Here is a 13720-nt window from a genome sequence, read left to right on the forward strand (position 1 = left end):
TCTAGGTCCTTTTTCCAATTTTTATTTTTAATTTAACAGTAAAGATCCATTTACTTTAGTGAGTCTAAAATCTAAAATCTCTCCCATTCTTCATTTCTCCCTCGAGACCTAGCCAGATACAACTTAGTATTTATAAAACACAAGCTGCACAAAGTTAGCTTTTACGACACAATGATATAAAGTTTCAATAACAGATTGCAAGCCATTAATCATTTAAGAGAACCCCTGTGTGAAAATCAGCACGTCTACCGTATTGGTTCACACTTTCACAGCAGTTGAAGCCACTAACTGTGCATGCAAATAAATTACCATCAGGTGACTATGAATATATTTAAATTACTGACTTTTTTTTTTACTTGAAGTTTTCAAAAGTTTCCGCTGCACTACACAGGCATTGTCTTCAGTTACAATCAAGGATGGCTATTAAAAGTTTTAAGGGCTCAAATGTGCACCACCTTTGCGTGATTGATGTTTGCCGCGCCACACAAATGTCGCTGTCTGGTCATTGAGAAGATCGTCTGGCCTAGTACTAACGATTGTGCTGTTTGTGTCTTTTTGCACATTAACCTCCGCTGATCGCTGCATGCAGATAACTGGGAGCAAAGTCGCGGTAAGTAGCCCATTATTTACTTGGCCTCAGTGTTTTGTTCTTTCATACTCTGTCTGCAGTCTCACACACACAAACACAGTTGGGAATGGATGTGGAGTGGGTTGTTGTTGATGTCGTTTTACCCCTGATTTTATTTTCGGGCCTGATATTGCTAATGGTCTGTAATTCTGAAGGCCTATAAATTGCCAGCTCCATTCTGGCATGTAAATTGTGGCACTTTGAAATGAAGGATTTGGAAGGCATACAGCGTGATAATAAACTGGCACACATTTGAAAACCACCATTAGACACCTATTAGCATTTGAATATTGTTTTGCTAACAGAGAGCAATCGCCTTTACACAAATATTCATAATGGGTAATCCAATAGTTTATGAGAAATGGGGTAATCTGCACTTTCTCTCAAAAGGAAAAATATTACTTAATAAGCCAGAGACACAACAAAGTAACCTCCCAGCAATATCAGAGACGTCACGTCTTCTGGCATTGAACATAAATACTGGATGTATTCATTTTGTGCATTGGCTGTATATTTAAATTAGTTGTCAGCGAGCCTGCCTCTGTTGAATAAGATGTGTTGTCGCCACTGTGTTTTTCTAAATGCTTTTTTTTGTTTTTGTTGTTTTCACTTCACGTTGCCTCTTTCAGTTTAACAAAAGCCGCCTTCAAGTTAACAAAGGCACGCTGTCAATTGAGAGATATTATTTTGCTCACACACAGTGATATGCCATGTCCTCAGCCATCACATGGAGTGTTCATCTGTTTGAATCAGTGTTTTGTGCTGTAAATGTTCCATTCAAAACTTGAAACCCAGCTGGAACTGCTACTTCAAGAATTAAACCTTTAACTAAAGTTTGCTGTGTCAGAGCCTTGTGGGCTTTAAGAGGAAGTCGGCTACATTTAAAACATGTTGTATTCATTCCAATTTCTTGTGATATTTCTTTGGTTAAAAGGCCCGTTTTCACCTTTTATGAAATCTGGGAGTTGTCAGTAAATTGTATCTAACATTTGCCCTGCTCATACAATGGTGGAATTTACATACTTTGCCGAAATGTTTTTAGAGACATATTTGTGGGTGGATTCTGTGACCTTGGTGTGAAATGCATCCTCTCCTATTTTAATTGACAGGAGCAGTGAACGTTGATAAACATTTCTGTAAATGCACTGGAAATTAGCCTGAAGGTTATTTTTCATCCGTAGACCCTAGACAGATGTAGATAGTCTCACCGTGCCGCTGTACCACCGTTGGCTCCAGCAGTTGCTTATGGCGTAAGTGAATAATGATTACAGTGTAGCTCTATGAGAAATTTGGTAATACAAGCCTGTAAAGTGCAATACAAATGTAAGCCATTATTATTATTATTATTATTATTATTAAAGACAATAAGAATATGCGTTTTTCCAAGTGAATTGTAAATGTTTTAGAAGAAGAGAGAGAGAGAGAGATGACTTTTAGCCTGGTTAGCCGATCATGGCCCACAGTTAGCTCCCTGCTTTGGTGGCACATTCCCATTTTCACGCTGTCAGCGAGCTTCTGGGATTGAACGCTCTTAGATGTGCTAGAGGGGAAGTGTTGGTTAGGATTGTCTGTAGGGAACACACAACTGTAACTCCTCTGTCTCAGGCATGAAATCTCTCTGGCACTTCACTTCTCCCAATAGACTCAGAGGTGGGAATAGGGGCTGACTGAATTGGCTTTAATCCAGTCAGACTGGTGTGCCCGAGTGCATCACCACTAAGTCCTACATGGTCTCCACCTCCTGTGGCTCAGCTGAACGGGAGATGAGCAGCACATACACACGCACCTGGCACCTGCTGGTAATCGTCAGAGAAAGACAGATACTCTTTCCTTCTCTTTGCTTTGTGGTCAAATTTGGACTGGTTTATGTCACCAATGAAACGATATGTAAGCTTGTACTTGCCTGACCCCTTGGTGTGATTGAGCAGACCAGACTTCTGTACCACTGACAGTCTAAGCAATAATCTCTAACTGGAAACATAGCGCTTCTGCTCAGTTTTGTACAGTACAGTACCAGTACAGACTGGTATGCATGTACTGTAACAAAAAATGTTAGGAGGCTGCATTTGTGCATTATGGACTCCCATTTGTAACAATCTGTCAGAACTGAAAAATGCTGGAAAATATCGCTCTTTTTTTTTAACCTAGTCCCTCTCACCTCTTTAGTCAGATGATGTTGCCAGTTTCTTGTTGTGCACAAATGGTGGTGTTTGGTTGATAAGATGATTTTGTGCTTCGCTAAACTGAATTACTTTGAGGCTGACTAAAATTTGTAATGTGTGCGTGAAGTGAAGGGTAACTTGGAGTAGCTATAATAATGATTAGCTTTTGAGAAGGCCAGTACTGCAGAGCCTCCCAAAGACTAAGAGGCAAAGACTGAATGAGTGTTTTATTGATACAACATTTTGATATCTGGCATCATAACTCTGAAGTAATTAATCATTTTGCCTAAAATGTTTACACATGGTCTTAAAAATGTATGCCCTGTATGCTCTCTCATGGATTTCACTCTTCGCCTTTCCAAACATTTTTAAAGCACCACGATTTTTATTTCAAGATGGCTATTAAACCGGGTTCTTGGTTGAACAAATTTGATGTGGCACATGTCCTTGATGCTTTAGAAGAACGACAATGAAAAAATGAATCAATAGTGTGTGATTCCTATGCCCTGAGCCAGTGTTAACCAGTGACTCCCTCTTAAATTAAGATCAAGGAAACATGGATGAATGTAGGAGTGCTTTGAATAAGATCTCTCTTTGACTGCTGGACTGAAGCCTTTTCAGCCCAGTCGACGTCAAACGTTTGAACAGTAACAAGGTAGAATCATTTTGATAAGGCAACACTGAATTGTAAAGGAAGGCACCTCTATTTATTATGTCAGGTGTCACACTAGGGCAGGGCATTATGGCAATAAAGTGTGTACGAAGTCACCCAAGGCTACTTCATTTTTGAATTTCACACATTCAGACATTTCCAAAAAGCTGTTTCCTACCTTTTCTCTTTTGAAAGCAAAATTCAAGCATAGACTATTATTTTATACAAACCACAACAGCCTTGTACATTTGGCTGTAGCACACAAGCCAGGCACTGTGCCAGCCTCAGCGTCGTGGGTTCGCCTCCCTGCTCCAACAATTTGCTTAACAACTCCCAGCTCGTCACTCACTCTCACGCCTACACTGTTACATTTAATACAGCCAGCTGACCAAAAAAGAATTCTATAGAGATCACTTGAACTCTTGCTATGGTATCTGCAATGTTTTTCTCATGCCTTTCTCCCATTCAACTTAGAAACAATCAGTGCGCATCAACTACTGAGGGCAGAGCTTTTCCTTATTATTTTGAAGGCTAATCTTGAATGTGGCTGTGTTTTATTGTCTATTTATTTCTAGTCTGTTCTGATTTAGATCCAAGAACAATCTTATGTCTATGCTTGATATCCTCATTGTACGTCTAGGGTTCACGCATTGCTCAGGAGAGGTGTTGTTAGAACTAATAGTTTAGAGGTAGAGGAGAACAAAATGGTATAGTTATTTCTGTTGATTGTGTGCTTGTGATTGTGTCTATTGTGTCCTCACCGGTGATGGAGCTTTTGAATGTGCTCTATGGTCTCAGTGGCATGTCTCCTTCCCACTGCTCTGTCACACTCTCAATGGCACTGTGGGCATGCTCAGCCCGGCAGGAGGCTCCTGCAGGGCCGCATTAGGCCTCATAAACTTTATAGCATATTTTTACAACCCGCCTCTCTGTATGCAGCCACCATCACATCCCAGCGCATCTGCTTTAACTGTTCACACAGCTGTGAAATTCTGTGTATCTCCATGTTTTATGGTTGCCTGCTTCTCCAGTTGCACCAGATTTCTTTATTTGCTTCTTAAGCTCTTTCATATCCTTCCCTACGACTGTGCATATTTAGTAAGTTATTTGCTCTGGTTGATGGAGTTGTCTGCTTTTCAGAAATGTGATCTTGGGAAAATGTGGGCCCTTGCTAAGTCAAGATTTGTGCTGTAGTTGTTCTTATAATTAACTTGTGCTTGCCAGACTGTCTTTTTAGGTGTTATTTTTGTTATTCCAAAATGAGACTTCAATTGCACGTTAAGGGAACATTTTTAGCGCTATATGTAGTAACTGCTAGTAATGTGTTTGTGTTACAGCCACAGACACAAAGCTTGATTTGATCCGGAGAAGCACTAACACCTCGGGGCTATAGAGAAAAGAAAGTTGTCCTTTCTAGTGTGGATACCATAATACAGAGGGACATCTTTATAATCCTCCATACTTGAAGTAAGCGCCCCATGCCCTGAGGAATAGCCTTACCATTTGGCCAACTAGTCCACTCAGCACAACAGAGTGCTAACAAGGTGTAGGGTCTCCCTGTCAGCTCCACTGTCATACTTGGACGCTCAGAGTAAAGCCACATAATCGCCTCATCAACAGCTGGGTTTGCACAGACTCCCCAGCCACTCTGTGCTAGTGATTGGTGACATGATCAAGGCCAGATCACTGAATGTGTTATTGTCTGCACAGCAGTTTCCTTTCTAAGGGTACTCAGGAGAGATAAGACACAGCTTTGCAACTGCTGTCTTCAAGTTGTATTCACTACCAACATAGCAAATATGCTATTCCCTGAAATGAATCACGAATGAGATTCACTCGGGAACACACAAATTCACTGTGCAGTTTCAAACAAGATTCATTTTATTGGACAGATGTGTTTTTTTTAAAGCCAGTAGTTGTCCTGGAGTCTCTCGTCCGTGGCAATCTAATTGGAGATGAGACATTAGAGCTTGAATGAGTTATTTATGAAGCGTCACTGGACCAACATTCTTATGATATTGTAGTACTCATGACCAGCACTTGATGGCAGTGGTCAGCTATTGTAATGCTCTGTTTAGTGCAATGAACAGGAGTTTGTAACACCTATTGTTGCTATGGAATTGACCCAATGGGCTTCTAACAGCCTTTTAAAGAAATATTTTTTATCAGGTTGCTGTGTAAAACAAGAACATTAGCTTTCAAAGTACAAAGCTAATTAACACAATGTGGTTAATGAAAGGGCAAGATGAAAATATGATTTTTTTGTTGATACAGTCCCTGACTCAATGGAAGAACTTTTCACTTTGCAGAGAATTATTGTCCGCGACTTGCTTGACCTATTGCAGTGTCAGCTCTTAAATGCAGACTGACCTTATAGAACTAATGCTACAAAAGCTATGCTCAGAATAGACATTACATTACACACTCTGTCTACTTCGCCTATATCTCAATGTTTTAAAGTTTTGAAACATTCATCGCAGTTCATTTCCCTCAGAGTTTTGAAAGTCCTACTCTACACCTCTTGAGGCCAGTCTGAATTTTGTAGCATCTTGTGGTTTTGTCACGACACATTCTTGGACATGCTTTGCTGAGATATGTTCTCAGCTCGGTACTGCTCTCCTTCATGGACCACTTTGTTTTCCAGCAGGGGCACTGATGATAGAGACTGGCGAAAAGGCCTCTGTCCCTGGCAAGTGGCTACTTTCTGTTCCAACTTCTTCCTACTTTGGCGTTCGGCTCTGATACCCCCACTAACATTCTGTATCAATTTTTAATGCGCAGCCATATGTTGGTCCTATTTGTCTGCAGGTACTGCGCCAAATGAAAGTAAGTAAATAAAGCTGCTAAAATCCCTGCTGCTGTTGTAACATATGCTTTAAAGGCTTTTGTGCTTTCAAATTGTGACAAGCGTTTTTATACAATTGGCCCAATCACGAGATAGTGTAGTGCGGCTGATTTGATGGCAGATCTATACTGTTCCAAATGGTCCTGTCCTTGATGTTGGCCATAGACCCAGCATGTGAGGTGACATCCAATCATGTGGAGATGGCTGACCTATCTCTTTATGTCCTGAGTGGTCTTGAGTGATGATCTTATGTCGCAAGCTCTGATGTCTTGTTTCACACCCAAGATGTCGCGCTCGGATGGCTCCCATTGAAGCGGCAGATGTGATAGAACCAGAGTTAATACTGACAAGAAATTTTTAATTTATTTTTTGTCGGCTTCTTAGTTTTAATCAAGATCAGTAATTAGCAGGTATTCATTCAAATTTTAGTTGACAAAATTAGGTGCAAATTCAATGTACAAATCTGTTACCAAAATGCAAATAATATTTCATTATATTGTATGGCTTCATGGATCTTGCAGCAAATGTACTACATACAGAGGGAACCAGATGTTTACATACAGTATATAAAAGACACATTTGACACAGAATTAACTTTTACTTTTTTAGGTCAATCACAAAAAAACAAAACAATTTGCTACAAAGCCTGAAGAATGAGAGATAGAATTGTCTACGTGTTTTATTACTTTTTACAAAGCCAAAAGTTTGCATATAACATATAACTTGGGGCAAACATTTTGGATTTCCTTCCACAAGCTCGTAACAATAGTTGGCAAGAGTTGTGATCTATTCGTCCAAACAGAACTGGTGTAACTGAGCCAAATTTGCAGGCCACCTTGCGTACACATGCCTTTTCAGCTCTGCCCATACATTTTCAACTGGATTGAGATCAGGACTTTGTGATGACAACTTTAAACCATAGACTTAGCCACGTTTTAACCAGTATTAGCCACATGCGTTGGGAATTGTCCATTTGGAAGACCTATCAGCGCCAAGCTTCAACTTCCTGGCTGATGTCTCGAGATGTTGCTCCAATATTTCCTCATAATGTTTTCTCTGTTAGGATCCTCTCAGCCCATGTCCAGTACTTGTTTCTCTCTGGATCATGACACGCTCTTACCTGTTTCAGCATTTTCACCAGGTTTTTTGCATTTGTTCTTGGGATGATATTCACATTTCAGACACAGCACATTCATCTCTGGGACACAGAACCCGCCTTCTTTCTGATCTGTATGATGGGTGGACATTTCCAACTTTTTTATACTTGAGTATAACTGAACCAATGAGCATGTCTTGAAATTGCACCCAAGGATGAACTGGACTTGTGCTTTCAAGATCATGACATCGTCACCTGGGCTTTCCCAAATTGTTTAAAGGTATAGTAATCTTGCTGTATGTAAACTTCTGACTTTGTAGAAAATAACAAAAAAAATCTAAAAAGCGATCATCTGGAATTTAGCAAATAGAAATAATTCTGAAAATTCTAATTGACCTAGAAAAAAGGAAAAGTGAATTCTAGTTTCATGTCAGAAAGAAAATGCATATGTGTCTTTTTATATAGTGTATGTAAACATCTGGTTCACTGTATATGGATCAAAGGGCCAGATTTGCTCCTTGGTTGTTGAATTTGTATTGTGGGCTCTTGGATCAAAAAGGAATGAATCTGATCATAATATTTTAATTGTGCCTGTTCCTTATTATTTAGTTTTGGGTTTTTTTAGCAACAAATTTGAACAACAATTTAGTCACTGTTTATGTCAGCAAACAACATTTAATTGAGAAAAATTATGACAAAATTTATTTCAAAATATATGAACACTATACAGTATAGGACCACATGACGCACACCCCTGACGTGCATAATTACACATTAATTTAATAAGACAAGCAGCCAATTCAGTGTCGCGTGTCAGGTGTTTTCTTCTTCCCTGTCATGATTTCCCATGTTAGCTTTCAGTCGCCTGTCTCCGCTGCCAGTGGCTGTTGTTTGCTAGATTGTTTGTGTGTCACTTCGCATGTCTCTTTGTGAAGAAGAGGAATTTGCCACCACAAAAGACTGAAATTGAGAGGGGAAAAGTTCTTTCCATGCCCCGCAAGTAAGAACAAAAGAACGGTGGGGAAAAAACTGTGATGTTTTTGTGCCGACAACATCTTCTGAGCTTCTGAATAAATGAGCTAAGGGTTCTAAAATTGTCATTTGAATTATGCCTTTCATCTCCCCATGGTTTTCAGTGAAGCAGTTCAGCCCAAGTCTCTAATGAATGTTTTTTTCTTCCCCTGTTTGCATTTCTGAACAAGCGCCATAAGTGTAATGAATTCTATTATTTTAAAACCAATTACTGCTAGTTGGGAGCTTGCTGCCGCCGTCGTTCTCTCACAGGAATTGTGCTCTTGCAGTGTTGACTGCGTTAAGACCTGATAGCATTTCTTCCCATTTCCCTAAACACCCATACTAATGTACTTTTCTCTTGTTACTATACCTACTTCACATACAAGAGGTAAACTAAAGCAGAATTAAAAAGAGAAAATTGTTACGTGAAAGTTAAATGCTGTAGTCTACACAGAGGGATTTAAAGCTGGGATACCTGATATTTTTCTGTTCAAACCAGCATTTTTAGTTTTGGCCCTCACTCATTTCTAGCTCTCACAATATGTCCTGCACATCAGAATTGTTCAAGCAAAATTCTGCTTCTGTCTTCCCATCACTCAATTAAATGTCAGGTGAAGACGATGCAACTGTCTGTTTTTTGCTGTGTTTACAGCATATTCTGTAAATGCAAAAATGAATTTACAACAATACAACATTACAACTCCTTCAATCAGTAACACAAGCTTTCCTAAGATATCACAATAACCATTATTTTTTATCCAGTCCAAACTCTATCTCATGTCCTATTCCTGAGAAAGATTTCATCTACCCGAAAACCGGGTGAAAAAGATTGTGTTTGAATGTTCTTGTTTTTGTTTTTGTTTGTTTTGTTTATTTTGTTAAATAAACAGACTGTGGATTTGATAAGACCATGTCTGTTTATATCAAGTATTGATTATTATTTTCTTTAACATACAATATATACTTTAATTAAGGCTTGATGCTCTACAATGCCATTTTTATGGTAGACGCTGTTCTTGTAATTACATTGGTTCATGATCAGGTAGCACTTCCAGGCACTCATAAACTTTCTTTTCTTTCATTGTTGTGTTGTCTAAACACTTGCCTAATTGGATCGCTTGCTTGCAGTTGAAGGTGAACTTCTTTTATGCCTATAGAAACAGTAACAGTCAACTCAACTCACCAGGAAGTCTAAAGTTGTAATGAACTTTTGCAAACACAAACTCATACACTGCTAAGGCTTTGAGATTACACACGTAACACTCATTAAAAGCCAGTCACTCTGTCTGCCCTAAAGTTTGATTTATGACTTATTTAATAAGCTGAAAGGTTACCTCAAAACAGATTTTCTCCTTAATTGAACAATTTAGTGCAGCTCGATAAGCATTTATGTCAAGCTGGGATTTTGTATTTCTGTCTGTGGCCCTCTCGCATGAACACCAATATTACACGGTCGTTATAAGTCATTTGAAGAATTATGAAATATTTATCATGTTGTATTTCCGATGGGGACTGGGGCGTCGTCCGAAATGTGGGCTACGATGGCCCCAGCGTTTGCAGTCCTCAGTGTTCTGCTAATTAGCTCAGCAGCTGTCATGTATTAGGTTCTTTGTTCCAGATGTTGTCTCATTACAAAAGCATTGATCTTCCTAATGACTCAGGTACACCTTACTGGTCCACATCGCTGTGACCTGTCTGCTCTTCTGTGCCCCTAAGGTCAAACTACAATCGCTGCACCCAGACATGTTTTTTAAATGACTGTGGCGATACAATCATCTCCCCTAGTCACTTTAAGGGGCCACTATTACGCTAAAGCAACTTTTTGAGCTTTTAATTAATTCTGTAATGCTGGTTCCTCATTACCTTTGTTTTATTTGTTTCGTTCAGTCCATAAAGCTCCACTCTACTATTCATGTCTTACTTGGAATTGGTATGTTTTTAAATTCATACAAACTGCATCACTTCCTTTTGTCTCAGCAGAAGAAGGGTCCAGGTATTTTTGCCTGCTCAGAATTGAGGGATGAATTTCAAATGACTTGTTCTCCAAAAATATACATTATTCTAAGTTATTAAACCTGAAATCCCAATGCAAAGGTGCAACATGTTTTGAAAAAGCCTCCTATAGAATCATTAAATGTTTAGGGCTCGTTCAGCTCGGTACAGGTTTTTGCTGGTACTTCAATAGACTAATGGTTGGCCCTTCAAGATAGCCTCTGTAATTTCACGGCACAAAAAAACTTACTTGACAAATTGTATAGTGACTTTAAGTGACATGTTTGCCATTTACTTGACATTATGTTCCCATTTCTAAGTGAGAGCATATTAGTTTTGTCTACCAGTTATTGCCTGCAAAAGCAAGGTTTCTCAAGGTTTTTTTTTTGCATTGTGTGCTTTTAAAGTGAAAAAATTTACACAAGAACAATTCAGCAAGTCGAGTTGCAGCTCATTCATTTCATTCTCTGGCCAAGGCTTTCATTTGTGCACATATTTGAGCAGTTAGTGTCCGTGTGGCTTTAGTGTGTGCATGTGATACTGGTATTGTTACCAGAAAAATGGGTTGCTTTGAATCCTCAGCTCTTTCTTTGGTCCTGAGTTTGAGCGGCTTTATGGACCAATGTAGCTTTGGCGCTGCATCGCTGACAGCAAGGATACAAGCATTTCCCATCCCCTGCTACTTCAGAGCTTTCGGAAGTACACAGGAATCTGCGCGTCTCAACCTTTTGTTTTCCCTCTTTATTCCATCTGGAAGCAGGCTTTCTCTCTGTGAAGTTGTAGTAACATACGAAGGTGGAAGGGAAAGGACCATTTGAAACTCGCTGCCTCGTTTTTAAATGTACAAAAGGCTATTATGCACTTTTACTGTTTTACCATCATATCTGGGGCTAAAAAACAAACAAATCAAAAATGTTATAATAAACAACTTAACATCAATTGTGAATAAATCAACATTACAATTGACGCCAGTAAAATGAGTATTGAGTTGAGTTTTCAAAAGTGTGACACCGGGAGGTAATGTCCATTCTGTATACTAGGTAACAGTAGCTCCAGAGGGACATTTGCACTGGGCTTCTCCTGTGGTTAGTTAGTCTCCTTCCTGACTCTTACATAGTATCTTTCATCCTGCTACACGAAAACTTATCCCATTGGGTCGCTGCCATTGTTTTTTATATCTTGGACTTATGTGCGGTAAAACAATAAGGCTTAATTGCATCCATCTCAGCGGCTTTGTCTGTGGGCTTTTCAAGCTCCAAGGCCTAATGAAAACGGAGAGGCATCAGTTTAATTATAATGTACTCGCCTGTTATCGAGGAGAGATTGTTTTTATTTGGAGGCTTAATGAATTTCTCATCAGTTTGTTATTAACATGGTGCTAGCTGGGGCTCAAGTGAGGAAGCAGCCAATTACATGGCTTTGTTCTCCCTGATGGACAAGTATTTGTGCCTCTGTTGAGACAAATAACTTTTGCAAATGCAAGGGGAGAAAAGGATGGTAATGGCTCCCCAGTTCTGCCCGACAATTTTCTGCTTCAGGTAAAGGAAAAAGGGGGGTGTACCATTACTGGCTTTTCATAAGTGAGTGGTTCAGGCTGCTTAGTCAACTGCACTGATAATGTGTTCGCAACGTGTGGACAGACAATAGTGAAGTATAATGGTGCTGACATTTCCCCCTCCGTGAACCCGCGTGAAAATGGCGTGCCTTTCCTTAACCCAAAACCCATTTGGCAGTGGGCTAATGGGACATGATGCAAACTAAATGATGTGTGGGGCCTTGTTATTTGCCTTTGCCCACAAACACTTCCCCAGTTTATTGCATTTCACGGTCGAAGGGCTTGATCACTAGTATTATGACTTCGTAAATGGAACTCAATAAATTACCCTCTGATTAAAGACAATGCCCTCACTTAAGGTGTGAGGCCCATTCGCCATGCGTGATTAGCACAGAGCGTTGTGTTTGCTCCAGTTCAATCAGTTAAGTTGCTCTTTCATTTTGCCCTCATCTCAGTCACTCAGATGTGGCAGCTGAGCATGGCTTAAATGTAGGACTCGGTGGTGGAAAGCTTTTGTAAGTGGCCGAGAAAGCTTTCACTTATAATGCTGATCATTTAATTCAGAGTAATTTACTTCTTAGAGCGTGGATAGCTTTTGAAATCATACTCTTGTGTCTCTTCGTACTTTGCTCAAATATGCATTCATAAAAGATGCTAAACAGGGGGATTTGTTGTGTTGGAATCATATATGATCTTGACTTGTGAACATCAAGTCTTCTTGAGGAGTTTTTTTTTTTCTGGACAAACATGAACTCCCTTTCTTGGATTTCTATGTTTTATTATTCAAGTTAAAAAGTTTTCTTTGCCCTTTGTGACTCAACACTCCCCAGTTTTGCAGGCATAATCAGAATGAAAAAACAAAGACAGATGAACAAATGTTTTCTCCTAGTTCACACACTTGTACTGCAGTTCGCTGTCCATGGTGCTGAAGTGTTTGTTGCTCTTGGTATACTGCATATTAGCCAACCAAAGACATTTTAAAATGACTTGAGATCTTCTTGTTTATATTATTGTAAATAAAAATGTTGACAGCTGCATGTCATACTAATTTTTGTGCTTTAAACTAACAAGTAAAAATATTTGCATTGATCAGAACAGGAAGCACCCATGTAATGTACTGGTTGGTATTTTTGATTAACATGCTCTTTTTTCAAAACAAACAAAACAAAAAGCATTTGATATTTCAGTGTTTCAGGCCAGACGCTCATAGTTTCAGAAGTTTTCATCCTTGTTAAAGTTCAAACTTTGGCCAGTCACATACCGGATATTCATGCCGTCAAGTTTGGAGTGTCGGAATAACAACGATGTGGTAAATAACGAGCCAGATGGTGCAGGTCTGTTGACACGAGGCTTTTTGCATGGCAACCAGGGAAAGAGGATTGCAAGTTTTTGCTGACCTCCATGCTTTAGGAGAAAAGTGCTGACCCCTCACACTGCTCCCCACAGGTTTGTTTCATGCATCCTCAAACCTCAGTCACACTGATTGATACACTGTGGAATAGCCCCAAGCTCCATATTAACATGAAGTATCCGGCCAGATCCAAAAGGCAAAGCTTTCGAACCGTTTGGGGACTTTGTAATCCCATGCAACCAGGAAGGGTCAACTGTTGCATCCATATAATGCCCTTTCCTCTGCTTTTTTCTCATCTATTAAAGGAGATTTTTAAAATTCATAGCAGGCAATGCTTATTGATTTAGCTGCTCTGCTGTGAAATGTTTTATGGCTGCATTGAAAAGAGCTATTGGGTTTTCATGAATAAAGTGAATCTGGAGCGC

At 39.5% G+C, this 13720-nt stretch overlaps 1 protein-coding gene across 5 annotated transcripts in view; it reads left to right on the forward strand.

The window, feature by feature from the left end:
• Positions 1-13720, forward strand: part of diaph2 (diaphanous-related formin 2) — a 373093-nt gene that overhangs the window by 17591 nt on the left and 341782 nt on the right. For 4 of the 5 annotated variants that reach the window (XM_079556323.1, XM_079556319.1, XM_079556322.1 and 1 more), the window contains one exon: positions 590-610. The exons of the other annotated variant lie outside the window; for it this stretch is intronic. In XM_079556323.1, the coding sequence (XP_079412449.1) occupies positions 590-610 (21 nt within the window). The remainder of the gene's footprint in view (positions 1-589; positions 611-13720) is intronic. 5 annotated transcript variants of the gene reach the window in all.

The sequence above is a fragment of the Gobius niger genome, assembly GCF_951799975.1.
Source record: "Gobius niger genome assembly, chromosome: 5".
Classification (NCBI taxonomy): Eukaryota; Metazoa; Chordata; class Actinopteri; order Gobiiformes; family Gobiidae; genus Gobius; species Gobius niger.